The sequence below is a fragment of the Mustela nivalis genome, assembly GCF_964662115.1.
Source record: "Mustela nivalis genome assembly, chromosome: 4".
Taxonomy (NCBI): domain Eukaryota; kingdom Metazoa; phylum Chordata; class Mammalia; order Carnivora; family Mustelidae; genus Mustela; species Mustela nivalis.
Window position 1 is genome coordinate 61,226,493 of NC_139023.1, and position 21,652 is coordinate 61,248,144.

At 51.7% G+C, this 21,652-nt stretch overlaps 1 protein-coding gene across 12 annotated transcripts in view; it reads left to right on the plus strand.

Annotated features, from left to right (window-relative positions):
- Nucleotides 1-1,378: 1,378 nt before the first annotated feature.
- Nucleotides 1,379-21,652, plus strand: part of SLC2A9 (solute carrier family 2 member 9) — a 223,187-nt gene continuing 202,913 nt past the window's right edge. For 2 of the 12 annotated variants that reach the window (XM_082728527.1, XM_082728534.1), the window contains exons 1-2: nucleotides 1,395-1,650; nucleotides 5,027-5,324. In XM_082728527.1, the coding sequence (XP_082584653.1) occupies nucleotides 5,286-5,324 (39 nt within the window). In that variant the 5' untranslated portion in view covers nucleotides 1,395-1,650; nucleotides 5,027-5,285. Of the gene's footprint in view, nucleotides 1,651-4,580; nucleotides 5,325-19,616; nucleotides 19,923-20,669; nucleotides 21,189-21,652 lie in introns of those variants that run through there. The other 10 variants (XM_082728528.1, XM_082728535.1, XM_082728532.1 and 7 more) reach the window with 9 other exon arrangements.

The following is a 21,652-nucleotide window of genomic DNA, read 5'->3' on the forward strand; positions in this document are numbered from 1 at the left end:
CTTAATTGACCAACAGCCTCAGGGAGGTATAATAATTGTTCCAACACCACATACCTCACTTGGAGGGAAGCGGGACTCATGCCCAGGCCACCTTGCTGAAAGCTTATGCTTACCTCTGTTGTTATATCCCGAGGAGAACATCAGACATTCATTCTGCCCAGGGGCTCTCAACCTTGGCCAAATATTAGGAACATTTGAGGACTGCTGGCAATGCCTTCATGCCTGAGCCCCACTGCAGACTAAATGGGTCTGGATCTTCAAGGGTGACTCTGACATTGCTATCCTTTCAAGGCGCCCTAGGTGATTATAATGGCCAGGTTTTGAGGACCACTGACGGCCCCCGTGTGACCTGTACAACATTGACATTTCAGACAGTGATCGTGGACATCTGGAAGTCTGGCCCCATTTTCCAGATGAGTTCAAGATGAGCTTAAGGCATTCTCCCTTTCTTTAGCATAAATTAGTTCATCCTTGCCACCTGTGATGATTGTTTTATGCACCAACTTAGCTGGGCCACAGTGCCAGATTTGTGATCAAACATTGTCTTGGATATTTCCGTCAAGTTGTTTTTTGGATAAGATAAACATTTAAGTCAGTAGCCTTTGAGTAAAGCAGATTGCCCTCCATAGTGCTGATGGGCCTCATCTAATCAGTTGAAAACTTTCAGAGGAAAAAGACTGACTTCCTCTGAGGAAGAAGGAGCTCTGCAACAGACAGCCTTTGGAATTGCCCTACAACTCAAAACAGCAGCCTGCTGTTTTTCCCTACAGATTTTGGACTTGTGTCTCCACAAATTCATATATATATATATATATATATATATATATATATATATATGTATCATATATATGATACATATATATCTACCTATCATACACACACACACACACACACACATCCTATTGGTTCTGTTTTTCTGGAGAACGCTGACTAATCACTACCATAATGTAAGCTGACCTCTTGTTCAACACAATCATAACTAAAGCACCCTACTTTTGTTTTTCTTTGGAAACCACAACTAGAGAACGGGTGATACAGAGGCATGGATTTTCAGTCTAGGGGAGAATAATACAGATCACTCAGTTCAGATGAAACAGAGGCACGAAGGCAGAATTATCCCTGGGGTGATTTTGCTCCTTAGGAGACATTCGGCAATGTGCAGAGATACTTTTGTTGTTGTCATGGGTGTGGGGGGTGGGGACTGAGGACTGAGGGTTCAAGGGTGCCACTAGCATCAAGTAGGCAGAGGGGTCAGGGATGCCACAAAACATCTTGAAACACACAGAATTATTATTAAAAGGCAAGAGTGCCAGGTTGCGAAACCCTGGTTAGGATGGGGAAATAGTCGTTAAGGAAATTAACTTCTCACCCGGTGAAAGGAGGGGGATTGCAGTCACATCAGGAAGGAGCTCGAAAGAGGCCCCTGGAATCTAACAGGCAGACTGGACAAACAGGCGGGGCAAATATCACGGAAAAGGCCAAGAAGCTTCAGGGACGCTCTTGAGAGACCAGCCCTATGTGGAGGGAGGACTGGGAGTCCAGCCAGTAGGAACCTCACAGGCGCGACGTGGCTCGAATTAGGCTCCTAAGCATCCATGAGCTCAGAAGCTCTCCCAGAGACGGCAAGGGCTGAACACGAGACCAGAGGCGGTGAGTGGCTGTGTTGTGTTTTGTGGCTGTGGTTTGTGCTGTTGTTTTAAGTATTGGGGGGCCCAGTGGGCAGAGCTAGGCAGCCAGAGTTCTGGCCCTCTCCCTCTCCTCTCTCTCTCTCTCTCTCTCTCTTTCTGTCTCTGCACACAGCTACACATGCTCACTTCTCAGCAGCAACGGGGGCTGCATCCGGGGGGTTGAGAGCCGTGGGGGATGGTCCAACACAAGCAAACAGCCCACGCTCAGCAAGGTTTAGTAGAACGTTCCCGAAGAAGTACAAAAGGTGAATTAGTGATAAGAAAGCAACACTGCAGCTCCTTCGTCTGTAAAACAGGGATAGGAAAACACCTAAGATAGTCGCGTGAAGCCAGTGGGATGACAGAGGGACAGGGCTGAGAAAGCTCACACCCCAGGGGATGTTTCCAGGAGGAGGAACAAAACACAGGAAACCAGAAACGCAGTGCTGCATTGACATGGATGGCAAGTGGCACACATGTGACCAAGGGCACAGAAGCCGGTCCGACACACAGGTTGGAGGGGCATGTGAATACCCAGGGAAGCCTTCCAACTCACGGGGAGCTCTGTACGCGACAAGAGTTGGGTGCTGCCTTTAACCCAACTGGAGACTCGAGACTTGAAGCCTTCGCTGATCAGAGGAGGAGCTAGAAGGGAGGAGCTAGAAGGAGAGGCGGGCCGTCCCTCCCGTCAGGCTCCGGGAGGGGCTGGGTCTCCCGGGACACCACACCCTAGGACAGCCTGGGGAGTGACGGAGACCGGTTGGGAGAGGGACTAAGACCCTATGGACTCACTTCCTCATGATGCAACCAGCAAATCGGAGTGCTGCATTTCTCGTTGCCGCTATAACGAATCCCCACCAACTCAGTGGCTTAAACCACAACGCATTTACTCTCTTACAGTTCTGGAAGTCAGAAGTCTGACATGGGTGCCTTCAGGCTAAAATCAAGATGTTAGCAGGGTCACGGTCCTTTCTGGGGACTCTCAAGGGGAGCATTCATTCCCTTGCGGCTCAGGGCCCCTCCTCCATCTTCTAGGTGGAGGGATGGGGGATGGGGCGGGGGAGGGGTCAGGGAGGGGGGATTCCTTCCCACGTCCCATGGAGTCTCTCTGACTCTTTCTCTTCTGCTTCCCTCTTCCACTTTAAAGGACCTTTGGGATTATACTGGGCTCGCCTGGATAATCCTAGATAATCTTCCTATATTAGGACCAGTTTATTAGCAACTCTAATTCTGTCTGTGACCTTAATTCCCCCAGGGCCATGCAGCCTAACACAGCCACAGGTTCCCGGGATTCACGAGAGGAATCAGGGGTGGGGAGAGAATCGTGGTCCCAGGCTGTGCAAAACATGCCTAGGGCAAATCAGAGGTGGTCTCTTCTCTCATAGCGGGTGTGCCTCCTAGAGAGGAGACAGATACAGAGAAGGAGTCATACGTCCCAAGTTTTAATAAATGATAGAGAACGCCTAGTGTGGTCCAGGAATGGAAAGCTATGGTGCACAGTGTGACAGTTTTCAGCCTCACGGTGTCCGGAAGCCTCTGAAGAGGTAATGTTTGAGTTCAGCACGGACTATGGAGGAGGAAAGCCATTCTGAGGCTGAGCTCCAGGCAGAGGGAGAAGCAAGCACCATGGCCCTGAGGCATGTTTAGGGGATCGAGAGAAGCCAGCTGTGTTGCTGGAGTAAGGTGACAAGGGGAAGAGAGGAGGGAGATGAGGCTGTTGACAGGGCAGGCGTCAGATCACTGGGTCTTCGTTGGCCAATTGGCTTGGGTTGAAATCTAAGGAAAATGGGAAACCACAGCTGACATTCAAAATTCAGTCTTGGGGCTCCTGGCTGGCTCAGCCAGTAGATAGTGTGACTCTCGATCTCCAGGTCATGAGTTCAAGCACCGCACTGGGCATAGAGCCTGCTTAAAAACACACAGGTAGTCTCAAAACCCTGTATCCAGGCATCTTACTAAAGCAGAAAGGTATCAGCGGAAATAACATAAAGGGCTCAATAAACATATTTTTAAAATAGTGATAAATATGGGCACTTGGGTGACTCATTCGGTGAAGCATCTGCTTTTGATTTCTGTGTAAGTCATGATCTCAGGGTCCTGGGCTCAAGCCCCGAGACTGGCTCCATGTTCAACCCAGAGTCTGCTTGATCTTCTCTCTCCCTCTCCCTCATGCATAAGAACTCTCTCTCTCATATGCATAAATACATCTTTAAAATAATAATAGATACCATGCTCAGTCTTATTGCTGAGAGCCAGTGGATTGCAAGGGAGAGAGGGGGAGGCAGGGAGAGCAGGACGGAGTCACTGCAAGTGTGCAGGAGAAAGTGGGGATGGCTGACCCAGCATGGAGTGAGCAGAAGAGGCAGCAGTGGGGTTGGTCATACCACTGGAGCCCACAGTGGTATGTCGGGCGAGAGGAGCAGTGAGGGAACAAGGAGGGTTAGCTTCTTGGCTTAAGCCCTTGTGCGTGTTGACTGAGACCGAGGAAGGACGGGCGTGCACGTGGAAAACCAGTGGCTTCCTTTGGCCTGAGGGCTCTTTAAGGGAAAGAGCTAGTGAGCTCAGAGAAGAGGTCCTTTGGGTCAGGGGTACACGACACTCCCTCCCAATGGGTGAGTGCCTGTCACGGGGAGCAGAGAGCCTCTATGCCCTTAGATGCCAACACAAAGCCCAGGGAAGGCCAGGTAGACAGGCAGACGGCAGCTCGCCTACACCTCTCGGGATGGAAGGGGCATCAGCCGTGGGGTCCGAGGAGCTCGCAGCCTCGACTCTGCTGTCACGGAGAGTGCAATTGGGACAAGTGACTTCAAGTGTTTGCAACTCCTTTCACTACTCCTTAAACAGCAGAAATAGCGCTACCGTAATGCTAATGATCATGGCAGACATTCAGCTCGTGCCTTTCCTGTGCCCCAGGCATACCTTTCCAGGTAATAACACACTTGCCACTCACGGGAGCCTGACAACACAGGTGCCAGGGTCGTTGCCCCCCTGGATAAGAGGAGCCTCAGAAACGGGGAGGGGCCAAGAGCACACGGCAAGTATGGGGATCAGTCATCACACATTGTACTGTGTCTACAGGATGCAGATTGGAAAGTGCTTCTCCTTCATCACGACCTACCAGGGATGTTGCCTGGAATGCAGTGTGTAAGGTCATGAAGGTTTTGTGATGGTGCAATGCTCTGCAGTTTCAGCATCAAAAGTAAACAGCCTCAACAGTCTGAAATTCCAGGCGGGAACCAGCAAGTTGGTGCAAAACGTGGACCAATGGCAAGGCATTCCGCATTTGGATTTCAGATCCAGTCCCCCCGAGTCTCACAACATGGCTCAGATCCCATCTAGAATGTTCTGTTCCATTGCAGGGGTCCCTTCTTGGAGAGGCATCCTAACAAGCTGAAGCCTCTGTGATCTGATGAACGAGATCAGATCAAAACAGGATGTCCGTCTCATGCGAGGACACCAGGGACCGATCCGTGGATGACGGATGGGAGCAAAGTATTTGTCATCACTGAAATTGATGTGTGACTATAGTCGGCCCTTGAACCATGAGCCCATCAGGGCACCGACTCTTCTGCACAGTTGAATATCCACGCATAACCTTGACTCCCCCCAAAGTTAACTATGAATAGCCCACTGTTGACTGGAAGCCTTACAGATAACGTGAGTAGTCAGTTGGTCCATGCTTTGTATGTTATATGAATTAGATACTGTGCTCTTTCAATAGAGTAAGCTGGAGTAATGTTACTAAGAAATTCCTAAGGAAGAGAAGCTATGTTTGCGGTATTGTCAACGGGGACCCGCACAGATCAAACCTGCATTCTCGGAGGATCAACTGTATCCCCACGATACGCAAGGGACTTCTGGAAATTCCCAAGAAAGCAGCAGTGGGGACGGGGGAATAGACAAGGATATTAACAGGCAAATCATAGACACAGAGACAGGAAGCCTGACCGATCCTTTAAGGAAATTCCCAGAGGCTTGAAGATGAAACCAGGGCAACTGTTTGACTAGTCGCACTGGGAAACTGGGTGACTCACTGGTGAGGGCAGGTCCCCGTGTGCGAGGGACCCGCAGCTCTACGGTTTGGGACCATGATGACTCAGCAGGCGATGCTCGGTGTCGGTGGGGATGTGGCTGGGGCAAACTTTCTCAAGTTAAATAAACTCATTACTATCTAGAGCCCAGTAATCTGTCCCCACAAGGGGACAGCTAGGAGCACATTTACTGCTGTACTGGCCTTGAGCTGAAGGCCGTCTGGGTCTCCGTCCCAGGGTGACGATTTCCCATTCGTCCAGTGAAGCTGGTACCATTTCTCCCATTTTATAGATGAACAAACTGAAGCTCAGGGAAGCAGAGTAACTGGCCTAAGGTCGTACTGCTTGTAAATGGCAAGGTTGAGACTCAGGTACTGGTTCCTATGTATCTGTCTCCCTAACCACCCTCTCATGACAGGAAAGAAGAGGCAGAATTAGTGAAAACCCTTCTTTCCTGTCACTCTCACAGCTCCTGCCATCTTGTATCCCTTCCTTTGTTCCAGATAAAAGCAGGAGAACAGATAGGATTACAGAAAAAAGAAGTCTGGAAGGAGTGACGGTACAGGAGTCATTCTGACCTTCTAGAACTCTGACTTCAGTTGAGATTTTTACCTGGGCCCCCGATGACATTTTGTATCATAAAAATTCCTAAAAGAAAACTAACAACAAGCATATGCTGAGCCCAGTTGCCAGGCACCATTCTAAGGATTTTCTGTCCGTGTCAGTTAATCCTCACAGTAACCCCATGAAGCAGATGCGGTGTTTATCATCTCACTTTATAGGCAAAGGAGCAGAAACCCGAGAGGTTAGGTAACTTGCCCAAGGTCACACAGCTGGACCAGGAGCCCAGGCTGTCTGAGTCTGGGCTCCGCACTTGCAGGAAGCAGGACTTAGCCTGGGAGGCTGTGCTGTGAGACAGAACCGCTAGCCTGCATTAGCTTCTGCTCTGCTCCGGGATAACTTTGCTTTGGACAGATCACAGAACCACCCTGAGCCTTGGTTTTCTTGGCAACGGGCGTGGAGAGAGAAGGTGTTCCTCCCTCGGTTGTTATAAGATGTAATGTCTGCAAGACAATTAACAAAGGATTGTCAGCCATGTGTCCTTGTTGGGGGATTGCACATGTGTTCCCAGAAGGAGTGTGGGATGCTGTGTGTGGCACGTGGACCCTGTGAGGGCGGCCAGAGGATCCTGAGAAGCAGGCGTGGGAGGAAGGGTGGTGAGTGCCTTTAAGAGGGAAGTGAAGGAGGCGGGGTGGAGACGCTGCCCTGGCAAGGAGACAGGGTGGGTTCAGCTGACCCCGCCCCTGATGTGGGCTGGGAAAATCCAGCCCGCAGCGTTGGCTCCAGATGCTTGAATGGGGAAGGGAAAGACCTGGGGAAGGGCCAGCCCTCGGGCTTTGGCACCCAGCAGATCTGACTTCGAGTCTCTCCTCATCTCAGCCTGTTTGTGACCATGACACCTTCCTCAGGCTTTCCTTGCTCAGACGTGGGCTGTTGCCGGCGCCCTTGCCGGGTGCTCAGGGACTCGGGGACGTGAGCTGAGGCGTGTAGGCCGGTGGCATGTGGCTGTCACTGGAAAAGCCACGCCTTCGCTGTCCCTTGAGGGCCAGAAGCGTGGGGGCTGAGCTCCGCAGGCCTTGGAACAAGTCTGCCCTCGTGACTTCAAACAATGGGCCCCCTTTGTCGGCTTGGGTTTCCTGATTTCTTCTTTACAAAAACAGGAAGGAAAACTGGTGATGTCCCTCGGCAACCCCCCCTCACCCCCGGCTTTCAGTCTATGCAGTTAGTTCTCTCTCTCTCTCTCTCTTTAGATTTTATTTATTTATTTTGAGAGACAGTGTGAGGGAGAGAGCACAAGCTGGGGGTGGGAGGGGAGGGAGAAGCAGGCTTCCTGCTGGGCTGGATCCCAGGACCCCTGGGATCGTGACCTGAGCCGAAGGCAGAGGCTTCACTGACTGAGCCACCCAGGGGCCCCGCCGTTGGCTCTTATAATAAAAACATGTTCTTTTTTTTTTTTTTTTTAACTTGACTCTTAGAAGATCAAGATGGGTTTTTTAATGAAATGTTAAAAATCAGAATGAGGAGAAAACAGCTCCAGACAAAAGAGGGAAAGACTCTAAGATTTTGTCTCCCTGTGTTCCCATCTTGCGCCACCACCAAAACCCAGCAGAGGAACAGAGTGTTTTTCAGCAGACGCTTGCCTCTGACAGACGGAAAGACCAGTGTCATGAAACCCTGCTTCTCTGAAGCCCTTGCAACCTTTCCTCAGGAAGTAGCCAGGCCTCCGTTTTTGTATGTGAGCATTTAAATAGGGCAAAACAGGGAGAGGAGAAGGAGTGATCATGAAGCATCAGGGGAGGGAAACACTGGGTCGGGGGAAGTTGTCAGATGCTCGCTGGATGGGCTGATGGGGTGCGCTCCCCGTGTCCTCCTTGGCCTCCTAGTAGACAATCTGCACAGAAGGAATCAGTCTAAAATGTCCTGGCTGAGCACCTTGGCTCTGCTCTCAGTACTGCTCCAGGACAGCCATGCACCTGCCAATGATTTCCAGACGGCACGCTGGAACAGACCCTCGAAGGAAGGTCACCTCCGTGCAGGCTCCTCACTGCACAGATTGCCTCTCCTTCCTCTGCCCCTGGCACTGCACATATTAGCACTATGTCTGACTTCACGGACTGGTGCTTGGAAACATGAGTATTGGTGCTTGGTTCTCGTGTTGTGGGCTGGTCCTGTCCTCATCCGTGTGCCGCTCTAGAGCACGTTCCCATGATAGCTCAGCCAGCCTTTCATTGCGCCTTTAGCACTAGGTCACTGAGATTTTGTGGGGCACTTTCTATGAGGCAGACACTGGGCTGAGTGTTGGGGGGGGTACAGCGGTGACAGGGACAGACATACAGTCCCTGTTTGGGGGACACAGCAAATGCCAGGCGACAGAATGATCTTAATGGTGACAAGCCCCAGGAAGGATGCAAACCAGCAGCTGGATGAGGAAGAAAGGCAGGGCATGGGGACAGTGCGGAGCATCCTTGCAGTGCAATGGGAAGCTGGCATTGACCCTGCAGGAGAGGTGCTGAGAGCAGCTGGCAGCCAGGTGACAGATGAGGGGATGCTGAGAGGTAGTTTGGATCTAGAGCCAGTGAGCATTATGGATGCACAATGAGAAGGATGCATGATCAAAAAGGAAGCAGAAGGAACCAGGAAGCTGCCAAGGCTTCTAGCTGCCGAAGGATGCTAGGAGAGCTGCTTACTGGGATAATAGGGCAACAGGGGACCCAGGATGGGGGAAAAAGTTTGAACTTGGGAAAGTATTCTGAATCAGAAAGACAAATTTCAAGCGGTCAGCCTACAGATGCCCTGGCCTTCAAGGTGCATGTGATCTGGTCAGGAATAGAGTTTATAATGAACTGTAGCATGCATCACAAAAACCAAGAGTTACGTTAAATAGAAAACCAGGCAAGCAGAGGAACACCCACTGATTCAGGGAGGGGGGTTCGCTCCAAGAAAGGACATTTGAACTGAGTCCTGAAGCATGAGCAGCATGTGGAGGAGGGATCTGGGCCAGGCACAGTCTGGGGAAGGACTCAGGGAAGGAGGAAATGGTGCGTGCAGCATGGATGGAAAGCCAGGAGATGCGAGGCTGGAGAGTTACATGTGAGGGCCAGGTTCCAGAGAGCCTCATGCGTCACACTGTGCATCCCAGCCTCAGGCCGTGCAGTGGATGACCAGATGCACCGCCTGAAGCTCTGGCCATGGGGAGCTGTTCCCCAGCCGTCATCTCTCAGGCCACCTCTGAGTGGCTGCAGGTCAACAGCGGTTCATTTGGGCTTACACCCTTGCCAAGCTGATGTAGGCACAATCAGCTCCGATTACTCTCTTGCTTGGTCAGCCGGTGTTGTGGACTGGATCTGTGCGCCCTCCCCAACCCCCCAGTTCCTCTGTTGAAGTCCTGACCCCCACTGTGACTCTACCTGGAGATATGGCCTTTATGGCTGTGATTAAGGTTCCAGAGGCCATAAGGGTGGGCTCTGCTCTGATAGGATGAGTGTCCTTCAAGAAGAGACATCAGAGAAGTTGCCCTTTCTCCCTGTCCGCCAGCGGACGACACCCTGAGGGAGGCACCCATCTGCGAGCCAGGAGGAGAGCTGTCCCCAGAACCCAACCCTGCTGGAACCTTGATCTCAGACTTCCAGCCTCCTGAGCTGTGAGAAAACAAATTCCTATGGTTTGTGCCACGCATTTACAGTGTCACTGTTATGGCAGCCTGAGCAAACCAAGCTGGTCCAAGGGAATTTCCCATAGGGCCAAAGGTGTGAGCAGCCGAGAAGCAGCTATCTCTCACCTTTGTGCTCATAACTGTTCTGCTCTGTATTGGGTAATAATAAACACCCCTTGCCCTGACCATGGTCGGCTGGGAGGGACACATGGATCCTTAGAACAACACGTTCTGGATGCCTCAGAGGGTCTACTGGGATGACTCTACTGGTGAATGTTAGCCAGAGCTCACAGTCCAATCCTTTTCATTGAAAACCAACAAAGACTTGGTCCCTTAGAGCTGGAGAAAGGTTACGGCCATTCTGAGCTTCTCAGTGAACATATTTTAGGAATGCTACCCTTTTGGAGGTACCCGGCCCCTGCTGAGCTGGGCTGTGGGACTGGCTGGTCCAGAAACTTGCTCCAGAAGAAATCTGTCCTATTTTCATATTTTCCCCTTTTCTGCTCTCATCACCACCTCCATTGTGATTAAAAATGCCAATCAGTAAAGGAGAAGACTGCCGTTTCAACTTCATCCCTGAGTCCTTGGGCTCAGGAGGGACTCTGTGCTGGCAACCTCAGGTGCAGACACCTGGGACTGGATGAAGGAGTCATTCCTCTGTGTGACCAGCAGAGAGGGCAGAGGAATGGGACAGATGCACACAGATGCAGAATTGAGGGAGGGCGAACAGGTGGCACCGCAGTTAGCAACTTGGCTGCCTGGGTCCCATGAAAGCTTGTAACTGGGCCAGTGGAGAGAGTGGTAGGATTTATTCATGATGTAGGCCATGGTGGGGCGGGGGCAGTTCCAAACCCTGCCTTTGCTACTTCTTGGTTCCTGCAGCCTAGGCAGGAACCGCGAGGCCAAGGGAAGGAAGACTCACATGTTCTGCTGAAGAATTTAGGCCTTTTGTATTCCAAAGGTTTGAACCTTAGTTTCTCCATTTTTTAAAACAGGAAACACGATAACCAGAAGATTTTGGGGTTGATGTTGAGGGTTCCTTGGCGGGGGGGCGGGGGGCAGCAAGACTTAGATTGAGTTTAGAGAGATGATTGTGACCCAGAGATGAGGGAGAGGATGGAGAACCGAGTTCCGGATCCACTCAGCCTCAGTCCGAGACCCAGGGAGGCAGTCCACGGCTGGGTGGACACGAGTCTCCGGCAAAGCCGTGTGGGAGTGGCACACCAGGACGTGGGGGACAGAGTGGGGTCTCACAGCCACACACCTGACTTACGCGTCTCATCTGTTGCCAGACAACCTTAGGGCTTTCCAGTAACATCATGTAACACAAGACACTCGAGGCAGTTCTGACAAGCCAAGAACGACGAGCAGTGTCTCAATGTTCATGGAGCACAGGACGAAAGGAGGAACTTGAGTTAGACATTCAGAGACTCATGGGCACTCGAAGAGGATGGAGAGAATGTGTTACCAAAAATGGTGTGTGTGTGTCAGAGGGGTGGGGGGTAAGGTTTCCTCAAATGCTCCACCATGCCTCATTCTGAGTCTTCCTTCATGGCCACGCTTGTCCTGCTCGGAGAGGTTAGAATTTCCCTTTCCAAAAAAAGGGAATCGTAGCTCAGAGTGCTTCCGTGGCCTGTCCAGGGTCACAGGGCTAAGCCCTCAGAATTGGAGCCCTGCCCCAGTGTGTTGGAGCCCTGCCCAGTGTGTCCGCAGCCAGTCTCTGCGCTGCTCTCATTCCTACAGGACCCTTCCCGGAGAGTCTGAAGGACCATCCTGGCGCCTCGTCAGCCCAGTCTGAGGACACGGGCCTCATGGTGATGGCAGCCAAGCCAGCCCCCCTGTTCGCCGTGTGCCAGCGGCATGCGCCATCTCCTGCGATCCTCGAACCGCCGTGTGAGCGAGTCACTCTTGCCGGCCTCACCCTCTTCTAAACCTCCATCGTCTCTCATGCGGACAAGACTGTGTCCTCCCAGGGCTAACACCCCAGCCACGTGGCTGCCTGAGTCACCGACCTTGTCATCCCGCTCAACCCCCTGCCCAGGTTTAGAGACCTTCAATCCTTCCCATCCCTCTTAGGATTCAACCCCGCATCCTTAACCTCATCTACAAGGCAGGCCAGGCCCAGCCCCGTGGTCCCTCAAACCCTCACACACAAGTTCCTTCCCGCCTGGGCCTTCCCGCCTGCTGCCCCTTCCCCCTGGACTGGTACACCACCCCCATCCCACCTCCACACATGTCTGACTAATGGTTACTCCTAAGCTGAGGTCAGAATTTTCTGGTGTTGCCTTTCATACCACCTTACACCATTTTCTAGAATTTTCCATAACTGCACCTAAACATCTACATGACTGTGCAGTTGTGTCATGTTTGATACCCCATTATGTGTGAGGGCCAGGAAATCGGGCTCTTTCTGTCTTGTTCAATTCTGGGGCCATAATTCCTAGAACAGAGTGGGCCTGACACGGAGCAGGTGTTCGGCGCACACCATTGAATGAAGGAATGGGTGAATAAAGGAATGGATGAGTGGGTGAACCCCAAACAGTCCAGCTGCATGACTCCTCTCAGAACTCCGTTTTGCCTCTTTTAAAGTGTGTCAGAACCTTCTATGTCTGTGATCGCCCCCCCCCCCCCGGTGCATTCCTAGGGGACAGGAGCAAAACCTTATTCATCTCAGTGTCCGTGGCACTGGGAATCCAGAATCAAGTCAGCCTCAGGCTGTGTGGCATCTTCCCCCTCCAGTTCTGCTAACTAGCCACGTCACTCTGACTCATTTGATTCTTCATCTCCAAAATGAAGTTCTGTGTCATGACTCCCCTGATTCCCTTCATTGCGAGGGCTGATATTCTAGGATTGCATAACCAGAAGCATGCACTGCTTCCTTTGGAAACAAACTACGTTTGGGGAATTCCTGTCAGCATCTTCTTTTGCCCATAAGGAGATGCTTTGGAACCCCCAGAGTGTGAGCTTCCAAACACAGAGCCGTTGTGGACCACCTGGGAGCAGAGAGGTTTCCTTCCTTGCTTTGGAAAATATATAGCGTGTCTCACTGGTCTTTAGCAAGTCAGGAAATCAGAAACTAATTACTTAGGATCAGCAAGCAAAGCAGCCTGTTTCCAAAGTGCTTTTGTGCAATTAGGATTTGCCAGGACCTAACGGTCGTAAGCCAGCCAATTAGCTACACAAACGAGTGAATAATGATAAATCTGATCTTTATAATGCAGGCGAAGTCTTGACTTCTCAAAGAGATGTGATTTTATTCCTTTTTTCTAATCTTAGAAGAAACCAGAGGGAGGCCTGAAACGGCTGCGGGGGTGAGCATGGTGAAACTGGCCTGTTTGTGGAGGGTGGTGTTCAACCACACGCCCTTGTCCCACGACGCCCATCCTTTGGCAAGCCTCTTCCTTGGCTGCTGGCACAAACCAGTACACGTCTAGAGTCCCGTCGGCCCTCAGTCTGGCCCCTGCAAAAAGGCAGGGCTGCTCGCCTCTTGACCCCTGGAACGGTGGAGAAAGTGTCTTGTTCAGGACCCGGAAGCGGGCGTCAGACTCTCTGAACGAACTTCCAGGAACAGAGGAGCCAGCATTTGATCCTCTAAGCCTCAGTTTCCAAATCTGTAAACTAGGGATGATAACGGTGTCCTGCAGTAGGGGACCATGCTGTGGGATCACGAGGTCATTTACGGGCCGTGACCCGGGGAAGTGTAGTACATCTCGGAGTCTCAGTGAGAGGAGTTATTTTTTTGAACGTGGACCCCAGATACCAGAAGCACCTTTCTGTCTTAGACTAGGGTTTCTCAAAGCGTGGAACTCATGGTGCTTTTGGGTTGGTTGTGCGTGAGCATGCGTTTATTGACACGTTTATGCCTATGCTTTAAGGTCCATTAGATTGTATGCATATCATTGCTTAAGGCAGTGGTCCTTGACCATGGCCACACCTTACAATCGCCCAGGGAGCTTTTCAAAGGCCACAGCCCACAGAGGGGTCGACCCTGGCTTTGAGATTCCATACAACATTCTGCAAGCCCCTTTTGTGTGAACAGCCAGACTGAGAACTGCTGGTTTAGGGCAAAGCTGGGTAAAAAAATAGAAATAACTCAAAGTAATGGATCATCAAGGTGGCAAGCTGAGGCTGAAACTGGAAAAACACAGAGAAGCCCCTGGTCTGTTTGAGGCCCACATGTCAGGATCAGCTGCGGATGGGGTGGGTCGGTGCTCGTTAAATTTCAGACGCCTAGTCCCATGCCAGATTCATTAAATTGGAATCATAAGGGGTAGACCTGGAAGATAGATCTTTGCTCTCATCAGCCTGCCGGCCCTGGTTCTCTGAAGGCTGTTCAGGAGCCATGCATTTTGTGAAGGTCAAGGCCATGCCCAGGAGGGAAGGAGGCACTCTGCGGTCTGCCCAACAGGAGAGGGAGGGGGACGCTGACCGGCCAAAGTCGGCCAATCCCCACTTTGACACTTAAAAGGTGTTGAGCCAACATTCACTCCAGAGCAGCATGGGGTAGAGAGGCTGTAATTCTGGGGGCCCTGGGGACTCCCTGGGGAAGGAGAGGGGGCATGTCCAACCCAGTTCCCTAGGACAGGAAGGAGATAGACAAGCAGGAAGAATGCCCCAACCAGGAACAGACTATAAGAGTCTGTGTGGCAGGACTGTTTCCTGGGTGGTAACTTCACAGGTGAGCTTCGTGTTCAGATGGGTAGCGGGACAGTGAATAACTTCCCTTCTAGAATCTCCAATATTTGCTGCCCAGAAGGCATCGATGGGCATCTGAAAAATTCCATAAAACTTTTGCCTTCTGTGCCTGCAGTCTGGCCACAGTAGGAGCTGGGAGAGGAAGAAAAACTGCATATGCTGAGTGACCACTCCCCCCAACCCCGGCAAGTGTCTACACTACAGGCAGCAGGCAAGCCACTTAGCCTCTGAGTCTCCGTGTCTGCATTTTGAAAATGGGTTCCTGCAGGAAGATCAGGGGGATGGCCCTCGAGAGTGTATCTCAGGCTCTGGCACAGGGTAGGCTCCTGATACTAACAAGTGGTTACTTGTCACAGGACCAATGCAATGCCTACTGATTCCCATCTTTGCTTCTGCACCGACCTCTCGCCTGGGGCTCTCCCCGACACCTGTAAAATGAGCCTCTCAGTTGAACTCAGTTCCAGATACCCTGGCTTGAGAGCTCTCCAGGAAGTGGTGGGCTCTCTTAGCTGGAAAGAAGCCATGCTGGGAAGCGGTTGAAGCCGGTCATGGGAGCGGAGGTGACCTCTGTTCCTTTGAGCATCCCTTCTCAGGGTCTTGTCTGGCAGAACCCCACCCAAGGGTGATGGTGCCAGCTTTTTATTACAGCCTGCCCACCTCGGGGGTGGTACTTGCCACCATCACGTCCTGGGTTGCCATTGCCACTGAAAAGAGATAAGACGATGCAAATGAACCAGTAGCTGGAGTAAATAATACTTTTATTGAATATAGCCATTTACTTACTTGTATACTTACTGATGGATGGGTGGGTGGGTGGACTGACTGGTCAGGATGACTTTGGAAACCGTAGAAGGGAAAAGCCGTGGGGAGTGTTGAAGTCTTGTCATGGGAGACGTGGGGAGAGGCCCGGGCTGAGAACCAAGAAACCCAGTTCAGTTGTGACTCATTTAGAACTCCCTGTGTGACCTCCAGTTACCTCTCTGCCCTTTGGTCTTCTCATGGTTAATATAACTCATGGGTTCCCCCACAAAATTCTGGGGAGGACTATCTCTGATGATAAATGCAAAGGCATTCTATAAATTGCAACGCTCTCAAAAAATGCCATTTTTCCCCAGTTATTTAGTTTGCATTATCATCACCAGTTCCCCACGAACTACCTGCAACACTGGGGAGTAGCATCTCTGAGCTCAGAAGGTCCCAAAGACATATGCCCACTTCACTAACGCTACCTTTGCCTGAGGGGATCCTTTCTGGGCTGCCTGGCCACAGCCCTGGAAAGATAAGCCTAAGTGGGGAAAGTGCCCACATGAGCCAGGAGTCCAGACACCTAGAGGGACATTGAATCCAATAGTCTCTAATGACAATGTCCCCCACAACTCCATCTTGCTCGCCACTTGGTGGTTCTTAGTCATCACCCATTTGTTGTTTCTTAATCTATTAGTCCTGTTTTGTCCATTTCATTTTAGCATCAGTGCCCTCAACTCTTCCCCGATCAGGTGGGTCAGAACCACGTCCATGCGGGGAGCCGCCAAAGCTTGGGGGAGTATGTGAGCTGAACCGTGTCTCCCCCCCAAAAATGTGTTGAAGTCCTAACCCCCAGCATCCCAGAATGTGAACTTATTTGGACATAGAGTCATTGCCGATGGAATTGGTTAAGACAGAGTCATACTGGAGTAGGGTGGGCCCTGATCCAATATGAGAGGTGTTTTTATAAGGAGAGGACGCACAGGAAGAAGGCTGAGGGATGCAGACGGAGACTGGAGTTGCAACCACATACCAAGGAAGGTCAAGGGTGGCCAGTGACCCCGGAAGCTAAGAGAAAGGCACAGAGCAGCACCTCCCCTAGAGCCTTCAAGACAGCACCTTGATCTTAGACTTGTAGCCTCTAGGACTTGTAGCCTCTAGAAATTTCTATGGTCTGAAGCTCCCTGGTTTGGGGTACTTTGTTATGTAGCCTGAGGAGAGGAGTGCAGTCAGGGAACAGAGGGCTCTGCCTTCCAGCCTTGCCTCCTGTGGCCACACTGGCCGAGCCTCCATGGCCTGGTCTCCGGACCTCACATTTTGTAGCTGTAAGACAAAGGGAGTTGTGTTGGGCATGTGCCAGTTTTGTTGATAATTAGAATTACTTGGGACACCTATTAAAAATCATCGCTTGTTAGACCTTTCCTCTGGATTTTCGGAGTCAGTGGGTCTGGGCCAGGGCTAGAAATCTACGTTCTTGAGAAACTCTCCAGGTGGGAGCCATGCTTGGCATCTTGCTGTTACTGCCCTCCTGGTATTCCAGGCTTCTCAAGGGTCAAGCTTTGCCTGTTGACCCCACGTGCTCTATTGCAAGCCTACTGTGGATGGTGTGTGTTTTAATCTGTATCTCCTCACCTTGCAAGCCCAAGAGGGGCAGAAGTACGTCTATATCTCAGCCAGAGTGCCTCAGAATCATGCACTGAACAGAGGGGTAAATGATCTTTCCTGCAGGTATCCCGCTCTGGGATGTGTGACTCAGGACCTTGCAGACTCTTGTTCTCAAGCTCTCTGATGTGCCTCCCTGCCACCAGTTCCTGGCTCTATCGTCCCAGTCCCTGGCTCCAGTCCACCCTCCAGGCTCTTTTGCAGGAACACAAAATACAGATGTAATTCCAAGTCACTTGATTCCGTGGACTGAGTTCTGTGATTCTTCCCATTTCACAGATAGGGTTAAACAAACAAACAAACAAAAAAACCCTGAGGCTTCCAGAGGTCAACAGACTTGCTCAAGGTCACAGAGCAGGTGTGGAGCTGCGGTTTGAAATTAGGATGCCAGTGTCAGCACCCAAATCTCTTCATCACACCCTGTGCCTATAGGATCCTGTCCAGGCAACTAGCCCAGCCCATCTTTTGGCCACTTCCCTCTCTGGAAAGATCTGTCACTCTCCTCACCCACTCACTGCACTCTGGTTGCTCCTCCCCCTCGTGGCCCTTCTCCCTGAGCTGCTCTTCTGTTGGAAACTCCTTTCCTTCCTACCCAGAGAGCTGTCCCTCTGGGAGGCGGCGGAGTAAGCCTCTGGGGTATGTGGCCTTTGTAACACACACGTTGTTACCATTTAACTTGCCCACCTGGCTCAAGCTCTCCCTTCCTTCACGTCTTTGTCACATGTTACCTTCTGGGTGAGGGCCTCCAGAACCATCTTTTAAACATTTGCAATGTCCCACCCCATAGCCCTCTACACCTCCTTCTTTATGGTTTTCTGATGGCCCCTCTCTAATCTAATCAACTATCATTTAATCACAAGTGTGAGGTCTACCTTCCATCACCTTTCCCGAGAATGCAAGCTCCACGAGGACAGGGAGCTCTGTCTGTGTGATTTCATGGCTCCATCCACAGTGCCTGGGACCAGGACTCGGCTGCCGAACAGTGAAGTAGCACACCCCCGGGCTGCTGTGTGTCTGCCTCCCTCCTGGGAGTGAGTGCCTTTCAAGAGGGACTTTCTCTGATCCATTTCTGTGCCTCCAGCAACTAACAATAGGCCTGGCTCTCAGGATGATCTCAGCAAGCCTGGGTTGAATGAATGAATGAGGAAGTAAATGAATAAATGAATGGAGGAGAAGGTGGATTTCTTTTCCACAACAAAGTTTGCTTGGCACAACGCAGCCAGGAAGCATCTATTTATTGCCTCGCTGGCGGCTGCTTCTCAGGGTAGAATGCACCCCCAGCACCACCTCTGGGATGTTTATAGCCCCAGGAGGTCATTCTGCTGTGCATATTGAAAAGAGAGATCAAGTGCCGCCAGCCTGGGCAAAGCCATGCCATCAGCTGGGGTGTCAGTCTTGCTGGTACCCCTCCCTGGCTCTGTCACTTTCCCTTCCCTGGAGGGAAAACTTGGCTTCCCTTCACTTGGTGAGAGAAATTGCCCTCCTCACCCCAGCCTCACGGAGGAAGTGCCTTTGCTTGCTCAGAGGCCGCTTCTCAGGACACAGAGAGTAGGAAAGGGACAGCAGCCGCAGGTGACTGTCCACTCCCCACTCCCTGCACCTTCTCGGCTCCCCGGCACTTGGATGTGTTGCTCTGGGCTTTTTCTCTCTGTCCTCACATTCCGGCCCATGCCTCAGCAGACCCAGGAGAGCGACTGTCCACTTTGGAAGGCTAAGGTGATTGTGAGTGTCCCTTCTAGGTCCACTGTTGCTTCTCCACCCTGAGCATTGTCACAGGCCAGGAAAGGATGGCTTGCTGGCCTGGAAGCTGGGTGAATGGGGCAGTCTGGCTGAGCGGAACCTCATAGGCCGGTGCTCCTCTCTTGCTGCAGAAGCCACAGGGCTTTCCCTCTCCTGGGTGCAGGGACGTGGGTCCTGGGGGTGTCCCCAGAGCAGGAAGGAGTCTTTGCCTCTGGTCAGAGGGTGAGCCCAAACGCTCCTGGCACAACTCAGAGGGTGTGTGGCCAGGCCAGGAAGGTGCTCCAAGGTCAAGGGGATCTCAGAAACTTTATCAGTCTGCCTGGGAGAAATGGCCTGTATTAACCTTCAAGGTAAGAGTCAGGAGACAGACTCAGAACTCTGCTAAGCACACAATTCGAAGGAACCCACAGATTCTGTTCATTTTTTTTTTTTCTTCTTTTATGCTTCCTTAAAAGTTAGCTCATTGGTTTAATTCATTCTTTCCTTCAAGAAGCAAAATGGCTCTATTCATTGATCTATTCATTCCTTTAAGTAGCATATTGATTTCCTCCCATTCATCCCTCTGCTAATTAATTAATCAGCTAATTAATTAATTACAAATATTTATCAAGCTCCGTGTTTCAGACTGTATTCTAGGTGCCAGGCACAGCAGTAAACATGACTGGACGGCTGGGCTAGGGTTTCAGGAGGAAACCGAACCCACCCCAGACAATTCAAGGTACTTTACAGAGTTGTGGGTAGGGGTGGAAGAACAGATGAAGAATGGCCTGGCTCCGAGCCATTACTGTTGGCCCTGAGGACAAGGGAAGGAAGTGGCATTGAGAAGTGAGGTGGGGGAGGACGGCCACCTGCAAGGACCTGCACTTGGGGACTCCACTCAGGCACAGCTACTGCCAGAGCTGCTGAATTGGCCATGGGGGTGGGGGTAGCAGGGAAGAAGCGCCCACTTCCTTATCTTCCTCTGATCTCTTGCCCACACTTTTCTCGGGCTGACAGCTAGTTGCAAAGGAGTCAGCCAAGACCATCCCTCAAGGCCGGCTTCCCAGGGTAGGAGCAGGATGGGGAAGGTGGGAGCGGGAGCAAGGGCGGCAAGGAGGGTGACCAGCACGAGACCCAATCCCAGCTGTCGGGGCTACACATTCTAGCTGGAGGACAGAAATCAGCAAACAGGTAAATACTCAGCAGAGAGTGGTTGGTGCCATGACAAAGGAACATCTGGGTAGGATAGATGGAGGCCATGGGGGAGAGGATTAATTACGAGCTTGCATTTTAAATCAGGGGTAGGGGGACCAGCTCCAATGGGTCCTATCTGGGTGGAGGCCAGAGGGAAGTAAGCTGTGAGTCCTTTGCAGATCTGGGGGAGGGTGTTCTGGGCTGAGGAACAGCAGGCACAAGAGACTCTGAGATAAGGGTGTACTAGAACCACTGGACGACACCAAGGGAGCCAGCTGACCAGAGTGGGGAGGTGCAGGCACAAGGGGGGGGTGGGGGGAAGGGTCAGGTATGAGTCTCAGGCCCTTGCTAAGTCCTGAGAATATAACCCTAAACTGAGAGGGTCAGAGCTATTGGGAGGGACATTTTCTGAGCAAGTGAGGGATGAGCTCCAACTTACTCTATAAAGAGCTTTGAGCTGCTCTGTGGGGAAGTGGGGGGCAGGGGCAGGAGCGGGGGGAACAGGCAGGATGTGGTGGTACTGGCTCCTCCCAGAGCTGCCAAGACTGCTGGGACTAGGGCTGAAGAGCAGGAACTGATGGGAGGCGGTTGGATTCTGGGTCCGTGGGGCGGGGCACGGGCAGCAGGTGGGACGGCGATGTCACTCACCGGGACAGGAAGACTGTGGAGGAGCTGGTTTGGGCGGGAGGAGTGGGGAGGGTGGCAGGCTGCGGACCTGGGTGAGTTTGAGGTGTTAGTTATTCATTCAAGTGTCCTGGTTGAGTGCAGCCCAAGGGGCCCGCCCTGGCCTCGGACACATGCCTCCCTCCAAGGGCTTGCTCGGTTAGGAACTGACCTGGCCACTTCATTGGCTTCATTGGGTCACCTTCATTCTAAAGTTCTTATTAGGCACCAAGCACCCCTGTCATGTGGGCTGGCCTGGAACGTGGGACACCTGGGCTGGGATGTCGTCAGCAGGCAGGTGGGATCAGAGCCACCCAGGAAGGCAGTGCGGACTGAGCAGGGTGAGGGGGAGGCCCCAAAGAAGAATTTGTGGAAGGCGGCCAGAGAGGCAGGAGAGAATCCAGCAGCCGCTCAGATGAGCGCTTCTGCATCTCAGGAAGGTCTGAGCCAACTGGCATCTGGCCCACAGCCCGTCCTTGGACATCTAAGGGCCACACACTGAGTCTCCCTGGAGATCACAATTTCCCCAGGACCTGCTCCATTCTTGTTTGTCAACTCTGGTTAACTAAACAAGAAGCTGGGAGGAACTCTGAATGAACAGCTAAGTATAAATATTTACTTGGATCTTCTGAATTTCATAAATGGTTGGCTTACAAGTGTTAAAAATGGGTACAATGGACAAGTCTCTGCCAGGTGTTGAGTATTAGGTCCATACATTATTAATCCCCTCATAGGGACCTGTTGTCGTGTTTATGATCCCGGCAAGGAAGCTGAGCTCAAGGTGGTTAAACGCATTGTTTAAGGTCACACGGCTGGCTGGGGGCAGTCATGGTGGGTGTCAGAGCCTTGCTCTTTCCTCCTAAACCAAACTTAAGAGCCAGGAGGAAGGACTGAATCTCCAGACAGTCCACTCTCATTCTGTTTTTGTTTTTGTTTATGTTTTTTAAACAAGTTGGTATTTCGAACTTACTCCAAAATGGTGATCAAACTAAGCAGAGGTCTGCCCACGCATCTCCTTAGGTCAGAGTTAAGAGTTCCCCAAGGGCTCCAGGCAGCCCAAGATG